General features: G+C 46.7%; 1 protein-coding gene across 1 annotated transcript in view; it reads left to right on the top strand.

The window, feature by feature from the left end:
* The window catches only part of RP1L1 (RP1 like 1), a 28,518-nt gene extending 12,474 nt beyond the window's left edge, over window positions 1–16,044 (top strand). The window contains exons 2-5 of the mRNA XM_045009197.1: window positions 7,617–7,794; window positions 10,106–11,647; window positions 12,167–14,968; window positions 15,080–16,044. Of these exons, the coding sequence (XP_044865132.1) occupies window positions 7,617–7,794; window positions 10,106–11,647; window positions 12,167–14,968; window positions 15,080–16,044 (5,487 nt within the window). The remainder of the gene's footprint in view (window positions 1–7,616; window positions 7,795–10,105; window positions 11,648–12,166; window positions 14,969–15,079) is intronic.
* Window positions 16,045–25,706: the final 9,662 nt, after the last annotated feature.

The following is a 25,706-nucleotide window of genomic DNA, read 5'->3' as shown; positions in this document are numbered from 1 at the left end:
CTAGGTCCCTCTGTATCCTATCCCTACCCTCCAGCGTATCAACCACTCCTCCCAGTTTAGTGTCATCTGCAAACTTGCTAAGGGTGCAGTCCACACCATCCTCCAGATCGTTAATGATCTTATTCATTAAGATCAGATTATTCAGATTTGTATAACCTCTCTGAGATCCTGGAATGGAAGGCTCTATGGAAGTGCAATCTGGGCTCTCTTGCAAGACACTTTTGCAGCTGCTAGGCATGTGGTCTAGCATGACAGGTAATTGCTTCCACGGGAGGTGAGATGGTCACCTAAATGGTACTCCTGACTCCTGTTGGTCCAAGGTTAGATGCCAGTCCCGGCAATTCTGCTTGGAAACTCCTGCAGTATGTTACCCACAGGGTCTCCTGAACCAAAGAACTAGAGGCAGGAGGTTCTGAGGTCTGTCACAGTTAGTCTTTCAGTTTATGTGTGCATGAAGGGGCATGGGTTCTGCACTTGACGGGGGGAGGTTCACAAATTGGTTTTAAGAGGTCACAGTTAATCTCTCTCTTCAGAGCTGGATGGGAGTGGGAGGTCTTAACTTTTTTCTGTGGTAACATGGGATGGAGAACCACACTTTGGAAAGCTTGTATGTGGTGGCTGCTGAAAGGCAATAAGTTCGGCTGTCGAGGCAGTTTCCTTTCATGCTCAGAGCCAGGAATGGTCACAGCGTCTCACAGGTGGTTAAAGAAGAAAACCTCAGGGTGGGGGAATGCTGTGCTGACCAATAAATACCAATCATTTTATTTCATATAGAGCATCTTCTGAAAAAGTGAGGCTTTCACGTAGGGTCGGTGGGATAGAGAGCAAGATAATGGCTCTGAAACCCCCTTTCTTCTCTTTGGAATGGACATGGGATGAGCAGATCAGGCATGTGGGAGACTGTTTCCCCCATCTCATTATTTGCCTCCTGATATTCAGCCTAATGCCACCTTTCCTTAATTTCATTCCACCAGTCCTAGCTGTATTACCCTGACTCAGTCCTTTCTTTCATTGGTGTTTTCAGCCTTCAGAAATGTTTATCGTTACCCTGCCTCCTTTTAGCCAATTTAGTTTTGTTTTTTATAAAAGTCTTTCCCTATAAACCAGTCCCTCAGGCACCTTAATCAATTCCAAAGTTTCCCCCCTAAAGTTTGCCTATGAAAACTATATGGTAGATGTCATCTCACAAGAGCCATATATGGAGGGTTTATCGCCTGACTGCCCAGTGACTGATGTCTCATATCACGTCAATGGGACCGCAAAATTACAGAACCAGGCCTATCATTTTAATGTGGGAGTTTTAGTTACAGACAGTGGGGTTGTCAGTGGGAGTTCACTGACATCAGTGGGGCCAGAATTTCACCCGGGGAGTTTAGTGCAGTCAGTGGACACTTGCATGAGTGATGGTTGCCAGAGTGGCCGGGCCTGCCATTTTAATTTTTCATCTCCGTGAAACAAAAAGGAAACCCTAAGAAGCAATGTATGGGTTTTATTCTGCAACATGCTGAGTATTAGAAGGTGCTGAGTGCTGAGTGCAGGATCAGGACCTCTATTTTGAAGATAATTTAGTACTGGTGAAAGAGGCCATATTGATTGTCCTCGGGAATGGTGTCCTCTGTTTTCCTCTGTATGCCCCATCATTAACAGGATGGGTTATTTGCAGAGAAGTGGGTGAAATGTTTTGCTCATTGAGCTGAGTTGTTGTTTTAATCCTATAGATCTGTGTTCTACAGATGGAATGGGAGAGTTTGGGACAGTACAAATGATGTGATCAAAATGACTTCTGAAAACCCTTTCATGTGCAGCAGCTGTCTCTACAAATACACGCAATGGTTAAAGGAACATCAGGATTCTAGGTGAATTACTAACCTAGTAATCAATTAAAAGAGATGGTGTTTATATATAAACACAGAGCTAAAAAGCGGCTGATGCTTCATATGCTATGTTATAGACAGTTTATTTTAAATAACAAAGTGGCCATAAGCATATTCTTTAAGAAAGAATTCTGATTATGCAGCATGAGCCAGGTCCACAGCTAATATAAATTGGTTTAGCGCCATTGATTTCTAAAGCTATGCATATTTACACCAACAGAGAAGATAGCTCCATACATTTCTTGCATTCAGTATGCCACAGTGATGCATGTGGTATAAATGCTTAGATAAATATATACTTACAGCTGAGAGAAAAATTCTGAATAAATATATTTTTAATCCCCCAAAATGGCCTTTTTTTAAAATAGTGAAAATTACCACAAAAAATAATTGTCCAACTTTTCTGGTTTGGTTGTTGCTAATGAAATCTGAAAAAAATGTGTAGGGGTGGGTGGGTTTGGGTTTATATTTTGTTTCTTTTCCCCTTTTTCTCCTCACTTTTTTCCCTTCCCAGTGGCTAATGGAGAAATGTGGGGAGAGGGAAGAGAAAGAAAAGCAGTGGGCTATGAAAAACCAGATCCATTTTAAACTGAAATTTTTTGATAAAAAAGTTGCCCCCTCCTAAAAATTGCTCCTTTTTGAAAATTATGGATTAAAAATGGCTAGGACTTTTAAAAATTATGCACAAAAGTATCTTTATCATTATTGATAGCCTAGAAAGACAGAAATACAAACCAGCTAGGGAGATAGATAGATAGATAGATTGAGCTTTCTGGGTTGGTTCCTTATTGTATTTTCTCTTAATTAAAAAAAATTGCACAGACGCGAGATCTTTCTTGTTTAGTACTTAGCCAAAGTGCTGCTCAGATTGTAAACTTTATAGGCCAGAGTACAGGGCGCAGAATCAGATCTGAACAAGGATTCAGGATTTGTCAGGGAGCAGCAGCAGACTGAATTCGTACACAGGCCTCTGTTCCGTCAAGCCCTGTACACAGGCTACACCTCCAGTAGGGGCCACATTCTTCCACCCCACTGATTTCACTGGGGCCATTTGCAGAGTAGGGTGCCCCCAACAGTGAGCAATGGTGGCAGAACCTGGTCCTAGGAAAACTGTCAGTCGCTGTTGGTGCAGCTCAATCTATGGAAAATGTAATGCAGCCTGGATTTGGGATTATTTTGTAGCGCCATGTCACTTGAAATCTTTAAATTAAGATTGAATATCTTTCTGAAAGATATACTCTAACTCAGGGGTCCCCAACGTGGTGCCTGCGGGCACCATGGCACCCGCGGGGGCATCTAAATGCACCCGCGTCCTGGCCAGCGGTGGAGCATCCGCCAAAATGTCGCCAAATTTCTGCGGCATTTCGGCGGCGACACCTCTTGATGATGTCACTTGTCGGCGGCAAGTGACGTCATTGAGATGCGTCGCCGCCGAAACGCTGCAGAAATTCCGTGGCATTTCGGCGGGTGCTCCACCGCCGCCACGGTCCTTCGTCTGGCATCTGCCAGACGAAAAGGTTTGGGACCACTGCTCTAGCTTAACAAGAAGTTATTGGCTTGATGCATGCTATATTCATGGCATATAGACAAAAAAGCGAGACAAAAACACAAAATACTCGTTCCGGATGGTTGCAATGTAAGAGAGCTTTATTTCTCAAAATCTAGAACCTTAACTCACAAGAACCAAAACCGCACATACAGAGAAAGCAGGCTGTTTACCATCTCACCCCACTTTTCTCTAAGCTGGCTCTTTGCAGACTGACTGCTGAAGACCCATCAGATCACACAACTTCCCTACAGGAAGCTGGACCAGGGAAATTTAAAGTGGTAGTGTGTAATTGTTATGCAGTTTTCAATACACCACAATGCAGGATTCACTGGGTGAAATTCTCTGGCCTGTAATGTACAGAAGATCAGACTAAAGCATGGACTAGATCAAGCCAAAATGTGGGGACGGGGGAAGAGGGAAACGGGTTAATGAATATTTACTTTAGTTAGATGTATCCAAGTCAGCAGGATCTAATGAAATTCATTCTAGGGTCCTTGAGGAACTAGCTGAAGCAATCTTGGAGCTGTTAGTGATTATCTTTGAGAGCCCATGGAGGAAGAGTGAGGTCCCAGAGGGCTGGAGAAGGGCTAACATAGTATCTATCTTTAAAAGAGGGAACAAGAGGACCCAGGGAATTATAGACCAGTCAGACTAACTTTGATACCTGGAAAGATCCTGGAACAAATTATTAAATAATCGATTTGTAAGCACCTAGAGGATAATAGGGTCATCAGGTATAGCCAGCATGCATTTATCAAGAACAAATCGTGTCAGATCAACCTACTTTCCTTCTCTGACAGGGTTGCTGGCCTAGTGGATAGCAGGGAAGGGGTAGATGTGATGTATCTTGATTTTGATAAGTCTTCTGACACAGTCCCATGAGCCATTCTCATAAGCAAACTAGGGAAATGTGGTTGAGAGCAGGGGCGGCAGGTTTGTAGAAATTTTGGTGGTGCCCAGAATGCCCAGAGCCCGCCCCTCCCCCAAACTCCGCCCTCACCTGCCTAAGGCTCTGGGAGGGAGTTTGGGTCGGCGGGAGGTCTGGGATGCAGGCCCTGGTCTGCGTCAGGGGATTGGGGTGCAGGAGGGTGCATGGGGGCAGGATCTGGGAGGGAGTTTGGGTTGTGGGGGAGGTCTGGGGTGCAGCCCTGGGCTGCGGCAGGGGATTGGGATGCAGGAGGGGTGCAGGGTGCAGGATATGGGAGGGAGTTTGGGTTGGGGAGGGAGTCTGGGGTGCAGGATCTGGGATGGAGTTTGGGTGCCGGATGCAGGCTCCGGGCTGGGGCAGGGGATGTGGGTGCAGGAGGGGGTGCAGGCTCTGGGCTGTGGGTTGGGGTGCAGGATATGGGAGGGAGTTTGCGGAGGGAGGGGCTACAGGCTCTGGGAGGGAGTTTGGGAGCGGGAGGGGGTATATGGGGAGGGGGTGGCGGTGCAGACTCAGGGGGTGTGTGTGCAGCACTTACCTGGGGATCTCCACACGCTGCTACCCCCAGGCACTGCCCCCGCAGCTTCCTATTGGCCGCAGGGGCACGTGGGGTGGGAGCAGCATGCGTAGACACAGACACAGACCCCCTGCCCAGGGGCTGCAGGGAGGGGCCGGCAGCCACGGGGAGCGAGCAGGCAGGAAGCCGCTCAGCTCCACTGTGCTGCCAGTGGTGGGGGCCCTGGGCCATTTTAAATCGCCTGGGGGACGCGCGGGGGGAGTGCCCGGGGGGGCGGAAGGCAGGGCCAAGGGAGAGACCCAGCCTCAAACAATGCTGGAGCCAGGCCCCGGGCCAGGAATATTGCTGGTGCCCAGGCACCACCGGCCCATAGAACTCGCCGCCTATGAAGAGGGTGCACTAGTGGTTGAAAAGCCATATTCAACGAGTAGTTATCAATGGTTCTTTGTCAAACGGGGAGGACGTAACTAGTGGGGGTCCCATAAGCGTTAGTCCATGGTCTGGTACTATTTAGCATTTTCATTCATGACTTGGAGTGGAGTGTGTGCTTATAAATGGAGGTGAAGTGGAGAGTATGCTTATGGAGTAGACAATGGGCTTATAAAAATTGAAGATGACCCGAAGCTTGGAGGGGTTGCAAGCACTCTGGGGGACAGGATTAGAATTCAAAATGACCTTGACAAATTGGGGAATTGCTCTGATTAAATTCAATAAAGACAAGTGCAAAGTACTTCCACTAAAGAAGGAAAAATCGAATGTACAACTACAAAACGGGGAATAACTGGCTAGGCTTCTGAGGGAGGCTGTGGAATCCCTATCATTGGGTGTTTTTAAGAACAGGTTCTCAAACACCTGTCAGAGATCATAGAATCCTAAGGTTAGAAGGGACCACAAGCATCATCTGGTCTAACCCCCTGCCAGGATGCAGGATTTGTTGAGTCTAACCATTTAAGGCAGATAGCTATCAAACCTCCTTTTGAAAACCTCCAGGGAAGAAGCTTCCAGGACCTCCCTAGGTATAAATGGTCAGTTTTCAGAATGGAAAGAGGTAAATAGTGGTGTCTCCCAGGGATCTCTTCGGGGACCAGTCCTATTCCACATATCCATAAATGATCTGAAAAAGGGGTAAACAGTGAGGTGGCAAATATTGCAGATGATACAAAATTACTAAAGATAGTTAAGACCCAGGCAGTCTGGGAAGAGCTACAAAATGATCGCTCAAAACTGGGTGACTGGGCAAGAAAATGGCAGATGACATTTAATGTTGATAAATGCAAAGTAATGCACAGTGGAAAGCATAATCCCAACTATACATATAAAATGATGGGGTCTAAATTAGCTGTTCCCACTCAAGAAAGAGATCTTGGAGTCATTGCTGATAGTTCTCTGAAAACAACCACTCAATGTGCAGTGGCAGTCAAAAAAGCAACAGAATGCTGGGAATAATTAAGAAAGGGATAGATAATAGGACAGAAAATATCATGTTGCCTCCATATAAATCCATGGTACACTCACATCTTGAATACTTTGTGCAGATGTGGTCACCTTATCTCAAACAAGATATATTGGAATTGGGAAAGGTTCAGAAAAGGGCAACAAAAATGATTAGGGGTATGGAATGGCTTCCGTCTGAGGAGAGATTAATCAGTCTGGAAGTTTTCATCTTGGAAAAGAGATTGCTAAGGGGGTCTATAATACGATTGAGGTCTATAAAATCATGACTGATGTAGAGAAAGTAGATAAGGAAGTGTTGTTTACTACTTCTCATAACACAAGAACTAGGGGTCACCAAATGAAATGAATAGGCAGCAGGTTAAAAACAAATAAAAGGAAGTATTCACACAATGCACAGTCAACCTGTGGAACTCCTTGCCAGAGGATGTTGTGAAGGCCAAGGCCATAACAGGGTTCAAAAAGAACTAGATAAATTCATGGAGGATAGGTCCATCAATGGCAATTACCCAGGATGGGCAGGAATGATGTCTCTAGCCTCTGTTTGCCAGAAGCTGGGAATGAGCGACAGGGGATGGATCACTTGATGATTATCTGTTCTGTTCATTCCCTCTGGGGCACCTGGCATTGGCCACTGAGGGAAGACAGGATACTGGGCCAGATGGACCCTTAGTCTGAACCAGTAGGGCCATTCTTATGTTCTTATGTTCACCTGACCAAAAGAGCCAATGGAAAGGCTAAAACTTTTTAGAGGGAGCTTCCCTACCCCAATTTATCACACTGGGTATGTGCTCAGAAGAAAACCCGTTGGAGTGCCCTGAAATGATTGGAGGCTCTTACTCACCTCTGCTAGAAGTCCTATCATTACAAGTGATGTTAGTATGCGTGGGTTCCACTATGCCCTACCTGGTTCTGGGTCTGGAAGATGAAACAAAGCTGACAGAATCATAGAAATGTAGGGCTGGATGGGTTCTCAAAAGATCAGGCTCAAGCAGAACCATCCCTGACGTGTTTGTCTAAGCAGGTCTTAAACACGTCCAGTGACAGAGATTCCACGTCCAGTGACAGAGATTCCTGAGTAACCTGTCCCACCACTGAACGAGCATGATAGTTAGAAAGTTTTTCCTAATATCTAACTTGAATCTCCCTTGCTGTAAACGGAGCTGATTCCTTCCTGTCCTCTCCTTGGTGGACACGGAGAACAATTGATCACCGTCCTCTTCATAACCAGTTACATATTTGACGACTGTTCTGTCCCACAAGCGAGTTGTGACTCAGCAGATATTTTCTTCCCTCCAGATCGACAGCCTGCAGGCTCTGCTCCACTGCCCAAGCATGCTGGTGTGCGTAGGCCGGGAACCGTTTAAACCACTAGTCATTGAGAATTCGAGGAAGCGCTCTGCCGAGAAGCTCCCTGGCCTGGCTTCCCAATCCAGTGACAACAACATCAGTGAAAACAACGGAAGTAAGAAAGACGGTGAGCAGCGTTGTCCCAGACAGCTCGCTCAGGGCTGTCAGCCGTTCCATGCCTGTACCTCTGGACAACTAGAATTCTGGAGATTATGTGCACACGTTGTAATGAGCTAATGTGCCCATTCAATGCATGCGCATCACTTTCTTTGCATAATTTAACCACTCTTAAATATTTCCACTTGCCCCTTGTTCTCTCTGGCTTCTTCCTTTTGAATTTGCCCCTGCATCCCTTCCTCTGTTTCCTTTCCACATGCCCCCTCTCTGCCTAACTTCCCCTCCCCTGCATCTGTGCCTCCTCCCTTCCCTTCTTGAACTTCCTCTTTTCCTGCCTCTGTCTCCCCAAAGCCCTCGTGTTTCCCTGCGTATCCCCTGCCCTCAAGTCCTTCTGTTACTTGTCAATATTTTCCCATTTGACTTCACTGGGAGCTGTGGCTGAAAATCAGGCCATTTCATTAGGTGTCTCATTTGAGGCACTTGCTTCTGCTAGCTTTGGGTTCAACCTCTCTGACTCCCATTTCCCTACCTGTGAAATGGGGGAATGATGCTTGACAGGCTTTGTTTCACTTTTTTGAGGATTAGGGCTTGGCTACACTGCTGTGCAGTTCGGAATCCAGGGGTGAGAATAGCAGCCTACACCTAAGTGCTACCTGTAACTCCCCCGTGTGGATGCTGCAGGTGCAAACTAAAAGGTTCCTAGTTCGCGTTAACGTAGTTCTCTTCAAACAGGATTATGTTAATGTGAACTAGGTATCTGCAGCCTCCACAAGAGGAGTTACAGTGCAGCACTTTAGTGCGCACTACTGTTTACAACCCCATAGTCCTCCCTGCAGGGCAGTGTAGACATAGTCTTAGTTAGCTAATATCAGCAGAGCACTTTGGAAACGACACTTAAACAAGGGACTGAAAGAAGGTGTCAATTAAAGTGCTTATGTAAGGTTGGGTGGGAACTACTTTGTGTCACCAAATCACAGAATTCAAGACCAGAAGCAACCAGCAGATCTTCTAGTCTGACCTCCTGTGTATCACAGGCCACTAAGATCCACCCAGCCAACCCCCACACCGAGCCCAACAACCAGAATTAGACCAAAGTATTACATCTCTCAGGAGACTAAACTATTGTGTGTCACAGACAGAGAATGGGTGGGACCAATTTGCACCAATGCTGAGGTCCCTGAAATGGCAGGGAATTGATTGTGTGAGAGATATATGCTACTTCTTGGGCATAAGTGTGACTCCATGGGTCTCCAGGCCTGGAGCACCCATGGAAAAAAAATTGTGGGTACTTAACACCCACTGGCAGCCAGCTCCCCCAGCCCCAACACCTCCTACCTGCCGGTGGCACCACCAATCAACTCCTCCTCCTCCCTCCCAGTGCCTCCCGCAATCAGCTCTTCTGTGACATGCAGGATGCTCTGAGGGGAGGGGGATGAGCGGGAAAGAGGTACGTTTGGGAGAGGGAAAGAACATGGCAGGAAGAGGCAAGGAAGAGATGGGGCGGAAAGAGGTGGGGTGGGGTTTTGGGGGTAGGGGTGGAGTGGGGGTAGGGCCTAGGGCTGAGAGACAGTTGAGCACTCCCGGGGAAAGGAGGAAGCCAATGCCTGTGTTCTTAGGTGTGTTTCTTGATTCATCCTTCTTTTCTGGGCCTTTTGTACATATTCGGCACTTGATCAGACCTCTTACGCCCACTTGTACTTTCATGCCGATATGCAATTAGCACCAATGTACACATCCTCATTTTGGCCTCATTAATCCTGATAAGCGTTATTATTATTCAAAGTAATGTACCCCTATGGCGCACCCGCCAATGTGTGCTCTGCCCTACGTACATTTGTCAGCATTCAGGTGGATCAGCAAACAATACAGAATAATTGTCCAGTACCCAGACATTTGTCTAAAGGCTTGGGCAGTTCCTCAATGCCCTTAGGCTGAATAAGAAAGAAAACATATTTAGAGAAATGCATATTTGCAATTAAAAAAAAGAGGGGTGGGAATTATTGTTGGGCATGCTCTTTTCTGCACCATGGGATAGAATAAAAGGCATTACCAAAACATTTGTAATTTAAACTAGATTTAAAAAGAAAAGCTAAAGAATAGAAGCTTTCAGTATGAGCTATTCATTCTGTAGTTACAGTTTGTGGCACTTCTGTTAATTATGTCCTGATCCTCATTGGGTATAAATTGGCATAGCATCACTGACTTCAATGGAGCTATGTCTATTTACCCCAGCTGAGGATTTGGCCTTGGATGTTTCATGTTACCTTTACATGAATTCTCAGTATTCCCTCTTTGTTTCATTTTCTTTTTCCCAATCCCAGTGAACTTTGGACTGAAAGCCAAAAAAAGTGTCATCCACCCAAGATCAGCTTCAAGCAACAGGTCAATGAGATTTTCCTTATCATCAGAAAAGTCCTACGCAAATGGTCTCAACACATCACTAGAGAACGGTGCACCTTTCCCAAACAACTGTCCACATGGAAAAGCTGGGGACCTGGTCCACTCCTTAGTCAACGATGACATTGAAAAACGAGTGCACGTGAACAAGGATGGCAGCCTGTCCGTCGAGATGAAAGTCCGCTTTCGTTTGCTAAATGACGAGACTCTTCAGTGGTCCACACAGATCAAGAAGTCCAATTTGATGAGTAAGATGCCCTGTGAAGAGTCAGGGGTAGAGGAAGACAATGGAGTGGACCCCATGCAGAAAATGAACCTAGAAGTCAGCTCAGAGGCCGAAGAGTCATTATATCCCTGCGATGCTGATTCCTACGTCTCAAAATTCGATGAGTCAGAGTCTGAGGAAACTCATTGCCACAGCTGTGGCAAGCAGCACCAGGACTATGACATTTGGAAGAATCCCATGCATGCTTCCCAGAAAGAGGAGCCTGATATAAGAAAAACTTGGCACACACGGTCTTCATGCTCCAGCACATCTTCCCGTAGGAGGGTAGTCCACAAAAAGATGACCTCCGTGGAAAGCATCCACACCACATCCAGTGAAGAATATTCTGAGCACGTCGTGCAGGAGTCTTCATGCTATTCAGAGACTATAGAAAACAGGGTGGAGTACTGTAACATTAAAAAGTGTAACTACCGAAGCGCTTTGTCTACAGCTGCCTCCAATAGAGAAGAGTCACAGGAATACACCCGAATGAACACTAGCAGTAGCCAAAAAGCATCATCATTAGGGCCAGTCTCACATTCAAGTTGTGAAAACAACCTGGATACTGAAGAAGCTGTTGATGAAGCCGAGGTCAGTAAGACCGATTCACAGAACGAGGATGAAAACTGCATGGAAGTTTCTTCAGTGAAGTGTTCAAAGGAGGAGATGGATGAAATTGAAGGCAGCAGGGTTGGAAGTAGCTTGTCCAGGTCATCTCTGCACTCCAGACAAAGTAAGAAGAGTATGTGTGAGGAAACTAATAGTGTGGCAAGGACCATGTCATCCTGCAGTTTGAAAAAGGCAGAAGAAGAAGATATTGCTGCATGCTCAAGTTCTGCCCATAGTGTCTACAGCAGATCTAGCAAGTACAGCGTGCCAAGAGAGAAGAGCGACCAGGACAAACATTCTGACAATGATCCAGTGATCTCTTCCTTTTCCAGTGAGTCCTGCCCTAAGGAAGATGCTGACGAGAAGGAAGCAAAACAAGAAGACCACAAAGATAATGAAGTCGATTCAGTATCAGCACAAATGGTGCCCAGTGACTCGCTCAAAGATGACTTCAGCAAATGTGAAAGATGTTCTACAGAAGGATCTTCCCATTCCAAAGCTTGTGATGGGAATAGCAGGAGGAGTGACAGTGACGAAATACTTGTGTGCAATGCCTCCTGTTCTTCCAGAACATCAAAGAGAAGCAAGCACAGTAAGATTCATCTGGATGCACGTTCTGAAATGTCCATGTCATCAATTGGATCAACTTCTAAGAAAAAGAAGAAAAATTCTCTCCATGCAGAAGTTTCAAGATCAAACAGCAAGGCATCTAACTACTCCAAAAGTTCTTGTGAAATCAAGAAAAATTATCTCGGAAACCACACGTCTCATTCAGATTCTCTTCCTTCAAGCACATCATCTATGAATGAAGCAGCTGCACCTCCCATTAATAACGAGGACCAAAGCACAAGCAGCACCTCTAAGTGCTACAGTAAGTCTTCAAAAGGCACCAGACAGGGAAGCCAATCAGAAGAGAGTGGGAAGATGTCATCCCCTTCCTCAAGTTTGTCAAATTCTAATAGAAATGATGGAGAGGGAAATGCCAAAGTTAGTTCCGAGACCCCAAGCTCAAGACATGGAAGCATGTCAGAGTCTTTATGCTCAAAATGTGATCAGACCACTGAGGCTGGGAATGGATATCCCCCAAGTTCAAGAATCTCTTCTTACTCAGAAATCCAGGGCCAATGTGCAGAGACAGAGGTGTTCAAAACAAGCAATGATGGCTGTTCACAATCCAGTGTGACACGATCATCCAAACCCAGGAGGAAAAAAATGAAGAATCTTCATGCTGAGGTGGAAAATTCTAGCAGAGCATTGGGATCAGAGGTTGCCTCGATGTACAGTTTGCACTGCCCAGCCCCACCAAAAGGAAAGCCAAGCAGCAAAAAAATACGATCTGTGGTGTTTAAGAATTCCTCCAGCACCAGCGCATGCACTGAGTCAATGCTGACTGAGGACAAAGAGCAGAAAGAAGTAGTCAACTCTTCCAGACCAACTTCTTCGGGGTCTAAATCAGCGGAACCTAATACAATGAAAGCAGCAGAAAATAACTCAGATGATGAGCAAAAAAAGGATGGTGGTTCTTGCAAAGAGAAAATGAAAGAGAAATTACAAGAGGCCAGTGCACCAGAGGAAGATGATCATGATTTAGCACCTTCTGCTCTGCCAAATACATCTCCAGAAGAAGTTGTCCAGGAGTGGCTAAGCAAAATTCCTCAAGAGACATTGCTTATGAAATATGAAATGGAGGATGATGGGGAAGAGGAATGTGCAGAGACAACCACCGAAATATCAAACTGTGCAAATAATCAAGAAATCTCAGAAGAGGAAACTGCTGAGAAAGAGGATGCAGGGGAAGGTGAAAATGGTGTAGAGGAGGAAATGAAAAAAGAGGCAGCCGAAGCCAATGCTGCTAACGAGGGGGCAGAAGAATGCCCCAAAGAGGAGAAGACTTCTCAGGTGACATCAGAAGGAGCTGAAACCAATCAAGCAGAATGCAGCCAGTCCATTGAGACCTCAAGCCAAAATAATAACAAAAAGGACTTGCCAAGCACTATCCAGACTTCCGTGCAGATAATGAAGGCACTGCTCAGTTCAAAACAAGAAGCAAAATTTGACCGCTCAAACAGTTTGCCTGAAGTGTCCCCCACCATGGGGAGGAAGCTCAGTAACTCTGCCAATATTCTGATCACTTGTCTTGCCAGTCTACAGCTCCTTGACGAAGAGCCATTAGGTCCATCGGATAAGCCAAAATGCTTGAATAAGCCTCGATATACAGAACTGCTGAACATTTTTCAGGCCCTGTGGTTTGGATGCACAGTGGAAAAAGGCGGTCCAAGTTCAGGCCAGCCAGGAAGTGACCAGACAAAGATGAACTCAGGCTTTAAAGACCAGAACTCAACATACAAAGACTTCACTCCAATGTCATCTTCTGGGGTTGATGTCAGTAGTGGTTCTGGTGACTCAGGGGAGGGAAGTGTGGCTAGTGCCAGAGATTGCACCTTATTGCCCCAGAAGACAGTTAAGTCCAAATCAGCTGAACAGGGGGCAAGTTTAGAGAATGAACCGGAACTGAGTGAGACCGAGGGACACGATAAAGAAGGAGAAGAGTGTTCTCGGCCTTCAACATCCTGCTCCAAGTCCAAAGAGGAAGACGAAGCAGAGTCCACCGGAGTGGACTCTCCAGAGAGGGGAGCTGAAGCAGACCCCGATAAAGATGATCAGGGTAGTAACTGTGAAAATGGCGAAGGGGGCGAAAATGAAGTGGAAGAAAACAGCAAATTAGATGAAAATGAGGGAGAAGCAGAAGCTGAAGCTGGAGATGAAATCCCTCCAGAAGCAAATACTGATGAGGCAACTGAGCAACCAAGCAACACTGCTGAAATTGATGCAAATGCTGATGATGCTAATTGTGAGAAAGAAGCTGAATCCAATTTGGAAGAGGAGGTAGGGAAGGGTTCTCCCAGTGATCAGGAAGCCAATGTCAAGGACATCCCAGAAACCAGTGTGAAAACATACTCCATCGCCCCGCAAAAATCAGTTGACCCCAACCCAGTCTGGGTGCTGAGGCTGCTAAAGAAAATCGAGAAGGAGTTCATGACTCACTATGTTAGTGCCATGAATGAGTTCAAGATCAGGTGGAACTTAGAGAACAATGAACTGCTAGATAAAATGATATCGGAGCTGAAGAACGAAGTGAGTAAAAGAATACAAAAGAGCATAGAAAAGGAGCTAAGGAAGATCAAAAGCAGAGCAGGGCAGAGGACTCCAAGGCCTCCAGATGAAACACTCAGGCGTGAGTCAACAATCCAGACAGAGCAGAGAAGACAACGGCTGCAGACCATGCGTAATAGGTCTCTCTTTAATGACAGGAATATGACCCAGAGTAAGCAGCCGGGGACAACAGACTTATCATTTGACATTGATGAGGAGGATTTTGGTCTCAGTACAGCTCTTGCCGATGATGTTAGTGAACAACCAAGTGAAGAAGAATACTGCCCCTGTGACACCTGCATAAGGAAGAAAATGGCTTCTAAGCCTATAAGAAACCCGGTGGTGGCAGCCAATGCCCCAGTCATGAAGGCATTTGACTTAAAGCAAATCCTGAGGGGAAATGAAACAGAAAACAAGATGGTGGACTGTGCCTCAGAAGCAGTTCAGGACAGAGAGGTGATTCCCAGTGAGCACATGCAAGAGGCAGAAGAGGAGACCAACCCAAATGAAGAGGACGGTGAATATGAACCTGACCACCCTGAGCAGAAACTGGATGCGGATGACGAGAAAGAGCCGCCAGAACAACATGAAACTGATGAGCAAGTAGAACAGGAAGTGAATGAAGATGAAACAGCCGCTCCTGCTGAGGGAGATGAAATTTCAGATCATCAAAACTGTGAGGTGGTGACGGAGGAGGAGGAGGAAGACACAGAGAAGGAGGAGGAAGTAGTAGTGGAGGAGGAAACAAAGGAGGAAGATGGTGAAGTGAAAGAGGAAGAGGAGAATGAGGAAGAGGAAGAGGAACAGGAAGAGGGGAATGAGGAAGAGGAACAGGAAGAGGGGAATGAGGAAGAGGAAGTGAAACAAGAAGAGGAGAATGAGGAAGAGGAACTGAAACAGGAAGAGAGGGATGAGGAAGTGAAACAGGAAGAGGAGAATGAGGAAGAGGAACAGGAACAGGGGAATGGCGAAGTGGAAGAGGAGGAGAAAGAAGAAGAAGAAGAAACACAAAATGAAGATCAGGAAAGTGAGAAAGAGCCCAAGGCTGAAGAGGAGGCTGAGGGCGGAGTGGAGGAGGCCGCGGGCGAGGTCGATGGGGATGATAACGAAGAGAATGCATCTGAATGTGAAGAGAATGCTGAAGTCTCTGAGGCTGTTGAGGACTCAGAAGAAGCAGCCACAGGCAGAAACGAAGAAGCTGAACAAGAGCCCCAGGCCGATGCTGGGGATGAGGCTGTGGAAGAAGCAAGCCCAGAGGTGGAATGCGAGGCATGTTCGGAAGCACCAGCAGCTGAGGAGGAAAATGAAAGTGAAGGAGATACTGAGTGTGCACAGAATGGTGATGAGGCAGCAGAAGCAGCCGGTGAAGAACCTAAGCAAGATAACGACGAAGACAGAGATGCAAGGAACAGCGAGGTTCCTGAGGTGGCCTCTGATGTGACAGGAGACCAAGACTGCAGCAAAGGGCCAGAGACTCTGACCAAAGCAGCCGCCTTCTCCTGTAACTCCTCCATGGGAAACTGTTCGCAGCAATCCCAGAAAGGGTCAGAGGATGGAAGTGAAGGAGAGTGCAGAGGTGATGGGAATCTGAATGAGGACCCTGACAGGGAGGCTAATAGCGATGGAGGCAGCAAGCCTGCAAAGATGTATCCTGACAGTGAGGACGACGATGAGGAGGAGGACAGACCATCCTCATGCACCAGTCCTGTAGATGGTGAGAAGAATGGTGCTGATGACGCTGACTCCCAAAACAATGTAGACACCAATAATGGCCAGGAGACTAAAAAGAAGGCAGAAAATGGCGATGAGATTGACCAAGACGACTTGGACTTTTAGAGCTGCTAATCAAAGACTGGGCTTTTTTTAATATATATTTTCATTACGTATTCCAGTATTACCAATGAGTCAGACCACCCTAACGAGCATGTCTATTAACTGAGTTAAACATGTAACCTTCATTTGGAATCCTGTAAGTGAAATGTGTAAAATCAAGTTGCTCACTCTCATTGCTAGAGGGCTGATCAACGTGTTCAGTAGACTGAAGAGGTTTGAGAAACGTGGGTTGGGGGAGCTGCTGTCATGTGTGTATCCCTCTTATTCCAACTCTTTAGCTTGCCCTGGTATTTTCTTCTTGGGTAATATGTGTCTCAACTGGGCTTCATCGTGATTGATGTCAAGATGCCCTGATTTATTGCATGTAATCCTTTTGCAAGTTCTGATAAACTGTGCAACCCTGACACCATCTGGATCATTTGCCAAAGTCTGCTGAGAGCCTGCATAAATGTCCATTCCTTATCTCTACTAAGATGTTCTCCAGTATAGGGCATGATGCTGTGAGATGTGGAGTGATCTTAGTTTCCATTGACCTTTCAATGAATCACTCAGTGCCTTGCAGGATCAGTTTAGTATAGCCAAGCTCTACTCAGTCATCCATTTCTACTGCGCTCATCGTCCTTGTATCTAAGCACTTTACCCTGATCTAAGGTCCCTCATACAATATTCTAAGAGGCACCGTGCTTCTGAAATCAAAAGCAGTTGCAATTGCTTAGTACCACTCAGTATTTGTCTATAATTTATTTCCCCAGTATAACTGGCCAAATTCAGCTCTAAAGTGTAGGAGATTTGCCCAGTGCCACTAAAAGTACCAACCAGAGGAGTATGAAATAGTCACAACAGAAGCTGGAACTTTTCAAAACAAGCTTGAGCCGAGGTCCTGTTTGGGGAAAAATATAGCTAAATTTCACACTTCTTTTCTGAATAGAAACAGAACCATTTCCAAGAGGAGGCAACACTGCCTCAGAAGCATGTGAAAATATAAATTTTTGCATGTATTTGGGATACACAAAGCCAGTTCACAGAAAAAAGAAAAATTGGTAAAGTGTGAAAATGCCTTAAACAAAATGGCTAAAATGTGTGTGGGCAATTTTGTGCAGCTATCTGCAAACCACATTAAAATAAGGCCTCAAAGCATCACCTTCAAGATTATTTTCTAAGTCAGATACAATTAATTGACTTCAGCACATGCTTAAAGCTGAGCTTGTGCATAAATGCTTTGCTGAATCTGGGCTTAAAAATGTAGAAACATCAGATAACCCGACCCTCCCTGTCCCAAAAACATACTTGCATTTTATAAGAACCCAGTATTACACCAGATGGTCTCAGTTCTTACATCTCAAGTGAATATGTGCCTTGGTCTATAGGGGTAAATTACATTCCTGTGCAAGGGTCTATGCATGACAGAAGTCCCACTTAAGCCCTATTTAGAGGGCCCAAGTATGAATGAAGTGGTGCATATACGTCATGCTGGGCCTCTGCACAGCTGTGACTTGCACCCTACATGAATACTGATTAACTGCCACACAGTCTGAAGTCAACTTTGTGGCAGTTTCAAGTCTCAGACTGAGCAAGAGAACTTAAGACAGATAGAGAAGGCGTAGCCCAGTGGCTCTCAAACTTTTGTACTGGCGACTCCTTTCACATAGTAAACCTCGGAGTGCGACCCCCCTTTATAAATTAAAAACACTTTAAAATATATTTAATACCATTATAAATGCTGGAGGCAAAGCGGGGGTTGGGGTGGAGGCTGACAGCTCGCGACCCCCCCATGTAATAACCTTGTGACCCCCTGAGGGGGGGTTCCGACCCCCAGTTTGAGAACCCCTGGCTTAGCCTGTACACTCTCACGTCTACAAGCAGGTTAAAGAAGCACAAACAGACAGGCATGAGCAATGTCCAGCTATTCCTTCCAGAACTCCAACTTCCCCTTTCCAGATCCTTCAGTCTGCTGCCAATGATCCTGATCCAGCAAGGCACTTAAGCATGTGCGTAACTTTAAGCACATGACTAGTCCCATTAACTACTCACATGCTTAAAGTTAGGCATGTGTTTAAGTGCCTTGCACAGCTGGAGCCAGCAAGCACTATGGTACTTGCTTTCTGGTTCAGAGACAAACAGCACATCTCATGGGTCATTTTTCTTACTACGCTGGTGTCCTATGACACACCAACTTTATGATTGTAAATTAATCCCTTGTAACTAAGAAGACAAAAGCAGACATCACATAGCCAGCTAGGAGAACATCCTACATTAGATACAACTGGGAGAACATCCTACATTAGAGACAGCTGGAGAACATCCTATTAGAGGTGTATTTTTAAAAATGTAACCGTAAATCCATAAACATTGGCAGGGGGACATGGGGTAACAAAATGATTTTTAACTTGTATTTACACGGAAGTCAACTGCGTTCCTATGAAAGAGAAAACCTGTGCGAATACACCTCTACCTCAATATAACACTGTCCTCGGGAGCCAAAAAACTTACCACGTTATAGGTGAAACCGCATTATATCGAACTTGCTTTGATCCACTGGGGTGCGCAGCCCTGCCCCCCCCGGAGCGCTGCTTTACCGCGTTATAGACAAATTTGTGTTATATCACATTGCGTTATATCGAGGTAGCGGTGTATTTGAATTCTACCCCCTTTGTGTATCATCGTAACACCTAAAGCGTGCACATCCACCCCTGTAAGAGCCCAATCATGTTATGTCCAAATCACACAAACAACTCTGTCAACTTCAGTGGGGCTATTTCCATGAGTAAGTGTTCCCGGCTTGGACCCAGAGACTTACGTTGTTGAACTAGATCTTTTTCACTGATTCCCACTCCAGTCTTCTCTCCCTCAAGTGCCCGGGGTTTTTTGTGAATGGAGTGTACCGCTGAAAAAGGATACATTGTGATTATGTTTCTCACCCCTGCTCTGCTCCAAAAGTTTACGTTTCCCTTTGGCTGATATGAATCACTTGCCTGTTAAATCTTGCAACGGCCCTCTCCTTTTGCCACCGGGACGCATGCTAATGGCAGATAAAAAGCCCTCACATTCTTGCTGGCTGGGAAAATAATGGGTGTCAGCACCCCAGGGTGGGGATTATAGCTGGTCTCTTTCAGTGGGGAGTTGAGGCTGAGGGATTATGAACAATATGGCATTTCCACACTTGTATAAAATGTGTCTGGCTGTAAATAGTTGGGTGGTTTTGTTTGCAAGCAGGACAGATTCTCTTTGAGTGTTGTTTGGGTTTTGTGTTTTTTTTTAAAGACTATGTAGTGATGGGTTAAGTGAAAGGTGATGAAGCGTGTGATGGAAAATAAGATTGCAAACCACTGAAATAAAACAAAACTGCTTTCTAACTCTCAGAGCCGGCTCCAGATATGTGCCCGGCGCAAACCCGTCTCACAAAGCACAGTGATCTCACTTGCCTGGTGGTTCCTTTCTCACACAGTGCTCTGTGCAGTTCTGGTCCTTTACAATCCCAGCTGCCTTGCAGGAAGGGAGGGGCCTGTTGTTATTACAGGACCTCAGAGTTAGCCAATGGGACTCTGCAGAAGCTGGGAATGGGTGTTGGGATGAATCACTGGATGATTACCTGCTCTGGTCATTCCCTCTGAAGCACCTGGCATTGGCTACTATTGAGAGACAAGATACTGGGCTAGATGGACCATTGATCTGACCCAGTATGGCTGTTCTGATGGTTCTGCATGCTGCACGACTTCTTACACTGTTCTTGAGTTAAATAGTCACTGGATCAGTGATACTCAGACTGAGGCTCGGGAGCCACAAGTGGCTCTTTAATGCGTCTCCTGCGGCTCTTTGCAGCACATGATATTGAAACCCTGTGATTTAATTATTAACCACTCTTTTGGGTACTGTTGGTCACTAATTTGGCTTCTGCACCACTGAGGTCTGAGTATCACTGCACTGGCTGTACACAAAACGGCTTGATGGCAGATGTTGTAAAGCCCTCTAACTCTCTGAGGCTAGGGAGGTGCAGGTAATGGGATAACACACCTTCCTTGTTACCCAGGGGTATCCCCACACTACCCAGCTCTCCAGGGCACCCTGTATATACCAGGTACCTGGAGCTGATATTTCCTTCAATGTCACTCCCCAAAAGTACAATACTGCTGCTTTTCCCAACAATGACGCCAATGGCAGTGAGCTCACTGTGTCTGCCACTCAGTGCCTCTGACAAGGCCCTATCACTCCCGCAAAGGGGCACCCCTGGTAGCTGGAAGGAAGGATGGTCTAAGTCACGCCTGGTGACTGTCTTTATCTTGTATACAGTTTTGTTCTATTTTTCAGGGATTTTGTGTTATTTTATTTTATCCATTTTAGCCAGACCGGGGTGGTGTGGGGAGAGCAAGGTCACTTCCTGCCCCAGGATTGGGGAGGGGAGGGGTGGCATGCCCAGCTGAGAGAGATCGGGTCCTATCCCCAAGGGGGAGAAGGGAGGCCCTGGGAGAGTTGGGTCCTGACCCCTGGAGGGGGTGGGTCTTGCCCCGGAGGTGGGGGTGGGGGTTGGAAGGCCCTGGGGTAGGTTGCAGACATAGTTTCTGTTCCACAGGACTGGGTCCAACTCCCCGCTCCGAGTGTTGCAACCTGGCACATGGGGGTCACAGCACAGCTCAGGTTTGGCCTGGCTGCACCCCTTCCCCTATGAATTTGAGTGTGTGGATGTCATTCAGTCAAAATTGGACCTGCGGTGCCCCCGGGCAGGATGAATGGGGGGGCAGCCAAACCCAAGCAGCGCTGTGACCCCTGCGTACAGATTGCAATGCCCAGGGCAGAGAGTTGGGCCCAGCCCTGTGGGACAGGAGCGATAGGATCCATGGCGGTGGGTGAGTTTTTCATTTTATTTTGCATTTGCAAACAAACACAGGGCTCTGCTTATACATGCCATAGACAGGAGCAGTAATTCTCAGAGGGAGGTGGAGAGGAGATGGGGGCGTACCGCTGGCACAGACAAGGATCATGTTTTCACAGTATTAGCACAGGGGAGCAGTCAAAGTATTCATCAGGCATTGTGGTTAGCTGAGCTAAGTAGGCTCGGCTATAGCTGAGGACAAGAGTCCAAGGCAAGGATACTGAAGTCATTGCTGTGCAACCAGTGCTTCATTCTTGTAGTTAAAGAACCCACTGTAGCTCTAACTGGGTTAATCTAACAATGGATTGTCTCTGAGATTCCCTGTCCCCTATACTACATCAATCAGCTGGGAGCTTCTACGTTTATCTGCAGGTGCCAGGTCTTCATGGTTTCAAAAGGCCCATATTTGGTGACCTTTAAGATGCAGTGCAAAGCACAGCTGCTCAACCTAACATTTTAGTGATGGAGTGATGCAACTGCAGTGTCATGCACTCCAGGGGGAGGTTCTTCACTCCTGGTGCCCCTTCCAAAGTCCTCCCTACTCCAAATAGTTCACCTGCTGACCCATCATCTGGCAATGCCTCGGCTGCTTCCAGCCACCTGCATCAAACATGGATCTTGAGACAAAGTGATCTTTGGCAGAGGTGGCGCTGGTGGTGAGGAATATGATCTGCTCTGGTTTAGGTAATCAAAGACAGACAAAAAGACTCAATCTGAAGTTCCACAGATGCTTTTCCAATGGCACTCTCAGCAAAGCCCCAGTGAACAGCGTCAGGTTTATTATAGGCCTCATTACAACAGACATTGTCTAGGGGCAGAGGTGGGGATCAGCCACAAAGCTGCCAGTTCAGTGGTTTAACTAGCGCTGGTTGAGTGCTTCATTGAGCAGAGGGTATGTGGAAGTTTTATTCAAATTAATGATGCGTGAATCAATCAGTCCATTGTTAGGCCAGCCCTCTAAACAAGCAAATAGTGTTCCGTGACTTATGGGCCAGACCCTCAACTAGTGGAAATCAGCATCCGTCCACTGACTTCAATAGCCCTGCATTGATTTACACTAGCAGCTGTCCTGGCTTTATACATTTGCTTGAATCACTGATTCAAGATTGACTTTTGTCAGCCTCCAGCCGTCTCTAATTTTAACCGCCTACCCACTGAACCTTAGTGCAATGTCAGGGATTGCTGTAGCCCAGCCAGGAAGTGCTCGGACTGATCTTTCTAATTCCAGGAGCTTGATTCTTGCATAAAGGGCTCTTGCAAAGTATTATCTGCCGCAGTCCTTCAGAAACCAGTTCCTAAGCGCAACCTGCACCATTCTAATTGCAGGCTGTGGATTGTTGCACAGCCACTGCCAGGCCGATGATAGGAAGCTTTCATTGAGGAAAAGGAGGCAGCAGGAATTCAACTCTATTCTTTGAGAGAGGGATTTTTTTTTAAAGCAGCCATTACATTAAAGTGGAACTCGATTGATTTTGGTTGTGTTTTTGTTTTTGTTTTTGTTTTTGTGTAAATCCCTGTTTAAAATGCAAAGGACCAATTCCTGCCCATCATCTGCAGGTTCGGGCCCAGCTGCAGCGGTGCAGTGCGGCTGCAGAAAAGGGAGAGATGGGTCGGAGCTGGGGTTTCTGCCCCAAGTACTGAGGGGAGCTCTGCTGCACAGGGTCTCCCCAACACCCTGCACACAAAAGGTTTTGGGTGGGGGGCAGGCCTGCTGTAGGCGGCTCATTGACTATGTGGCTCCAAAGACCATACCCATGTGTAACTAGCCACAACAGTTAGCAAGGATCCCACTTTGTTGCCTCTTTAGCTGTGCCAGACAGGCTGGTGGCTAAGGTGTTTGCCTGGGCTACTGGAGACCTGCGTTCAAGTCGCTGGTGTGCTTCTAAGCAAGTCACTTAGGCCCATATGATCAAGGGTATTTAGGTGCCTAATTCCCATAGATTTCAATGAGTGTTAGGCACCTGGATACCTGGGCCTTAGAGAATATGCAATGGGAGAATAACCTGGGTTTGGGTTTATAGCACACACAGGGGTGTGGGCCTAAATTAGCCAAGACAGTGTGAGATCTTGCTTAATGCTTTATCAATACTAGCCTTGAATTAGAACAGCCTTGAACCCTACCAACACATCCATCTTAAGCCAAACCGTTTGACAATAATTTCCCCCTTAGTTCACCTGCCGCAAATGGAGGCCAAGCGTCTTTGCTTCTCTTGCCAGAGCCGCTGACTTTGCAGTGCCCTGCTTCATTTTACATACCAGGGGCCAAACCCTGCTCTCAGTTGCCCTGCTGTACAACTGGCGTCATTCCCACAGTCACGCTGGATTTTCACCAGGGAAATGGAAAGCAGCCCTTAGAGGGGAGCACAAGTCTCAGTGGAAGCAACTGGGAGTCATGCTCCTAGATCACTTACACGCTTCTGGAGCTGAAAATCCCTAGTGATTTTAGTGCGGGGAGAGGGGGTGCTTGCCGCGGCCAGGAGGGCAGTGCTGGATCTGTTACTATTGCAGGAGAAATGTGCACATGAACGAAGAGCTTGTCAGGTTAAAAAAAAACCCTTTCGTTTCGTTTTGAAAAGGCAGGGGTTAGTAATGTGACAGCTCCACCTGTTCTCTGGGAAGGGGGTAAACTGGAGGGGAGGGTCTGGTTTGCTAAACCTGGGAGTCCCTAGAGCCCCAAATCCAGTGACGTGCCAGAAGCAGCTCCTGGGAGACCCTGGTTCAAATCCCACCCCCAGACTGAAGTGAGCAGGACTGAGGTTTCCCTGCTAATGACAGTGCTCCCCCTGTGCCACACTCCAGGTTATTGCTGAATCTGCCCCTGCCAGAGATTATTTTTTATGCCTCGAGCTCAGCCACACATGGCTGAGGACCAACTTACATCGCTTTATGAACAGATCAGATTGTACTGAATGGCAGGAACATCCCAAAATACCCCCTGGAGGGGGACACCCCTTGTTCCATAACATCTTCCCCGTGCCCCGTTGTTTCTGCAGGAGCTGTCTACAACAAATAGCTGACGCATGCATGAAGAGAATGGGCTGGCAATGCAGGGGAGGGATCCCTCCACAAACAAGTTTGTGCTTTTGTGAAAAAGATGTGCCCGGGCAGACATAGGATGTTTGCTATGGAAGATAATAGTTGCTTACACTGAACCAGAGTGACTTAATTACACCGGACATTTCTTGTGACTGCCAACCAATCGTGGAAAGATTCCTGCTCTAATCTCATTAGCTTCACCTTCCCGTGACATCTCTTGAGCAGAGACAGAGGATTGGGGATCTCTGGCAACATCCTTGAGCCACAGCTGGCAGCATTTGGGGACAAGCCATCAGGCGTACTGTTCGGGGGGTAGGGAGGGGGCAGAGCAGATGCTAGAAATGAATAATGCAAATACACCTCTACCTCGATATAACGCTGTCCTTGGGAGCCAAAAAATCTTACCGCGTTATAGGTGAAACCGTGTTATAGCGAACTTGCTTTGATCTACCGGAGTGCGCAGCCCCGTCGCCCTGGAGCACTGCTTTACCGCGTTATATCCAAATTCATGTTATATCGGGTGGCGTTATATCGAGGTAGTGGTGTACCAATAAACCACAAGGCTGCGTCTTCTCCACCCCAGGTCTCCCTCTTCCTTCTCCTGTCTCTCGTCTCATCTGTTGATCCTGGTGCAGATTTTCTATCCCCACCAACCCAGCAAGTGCTGCATGCTCTTTTTGCTCACCCTTCCTACCAGCCCACCAACCTACTGCTCTCTACCAGCTAACTACAGGTCAACCACCAGCATGTGCAAGGAGCAGTGGTGGGTAGCACCGCTTGGGAAAGGAGCTGGGGAGAGCCCATGTGGCTGGCTCCAGCTTCCTGACAGCAGGGATGCACGTTTGCCCCTGGAGGAATCTTGCCCAGATCCTCAAAGGTATTAGGCATAACATAAGACACAAGAATGGCCATACTGGGTCAGATCAATGGTCCTTCTAGCCTAGTATCCTACCAGATGCTTTTGGCAATCAAAGTTTAGGGACACCCAGAGCATGGGGTTGTATCCCTGACCATCTTAGCTAATAGCCATTGATGGACCGATACTCTATGAACTTACCTAATTATTTTTTTGAACCCCGTTATACTTTTGGCCTTCACAACATCACCTGGCAACGAGTTGTACAGGTTGAGTGTGCGTTGTGTGAAGAAATACTTCCTTTGGTTTGTTTTAAACCTGCCGCCTATTAAGGTCATCACGTGACCCCTGCTTCGTGTATTAAGTGCAGGGGTAAATAACACTTCCCTATTCACTTTATACACACCAGTCCTGATTTTATAGGCCACTATCATATCCCCTCCTAGCTGTGTCTTTTCTATTCCCAATCTTTATAATCTCTCCTCATATAGAAGCTGTTCCATACCTCTAAACATCTTCACTGCTTTTTTGAGATGAGGTGACCCGAACTGCATGCAATATTCAAGGTGGGGGGGGGGGCGAACCATTGATTTATATAGTGCCATTATGAAACTGTCTGTTTTATCATCTCTCTCTTTCCTAATGGTGCCTAACGTTCGGTTTGCTGCTGCCCATTGAAATCAATGGGAGTTCAGCACCTAAATACCGTGCGGAATCTGGAGCCCACAGTCTCCCCGAGAGGGGTATGCTGTACAAGTACCAATTCTCTAGTCTCACTCCTGCCCTTTCCATCGGGAAAATGACTTATACCGAACACTTCTCTCTCTCTCTCTCCAACTTAGAAGCAGTTCTGTGAGTGCAGGGCCGGCTCCAGGCACCAGCCGAGCAAGCTCGTGCTTGGGGCAG

The sequence above is a fragment of the Mauremys mutica genome, chromosome 3 (assembly GCF_020497125.1).
Source record: "Mauremys mutica isolate MM-2020 ecotype Southern chromosome 3, ASM2049712v1, whole genome shotgun sequence".
In the NCBI taxonomy this organism is placed as follows: Eukaryota; Metazoa; Chordata; order Testudines; family Geoemydidae; genus Mauremys; species Mauremys mutica.
This window is presented reverse-complemented; position numbering and strand designations above follow the sequence as displayed.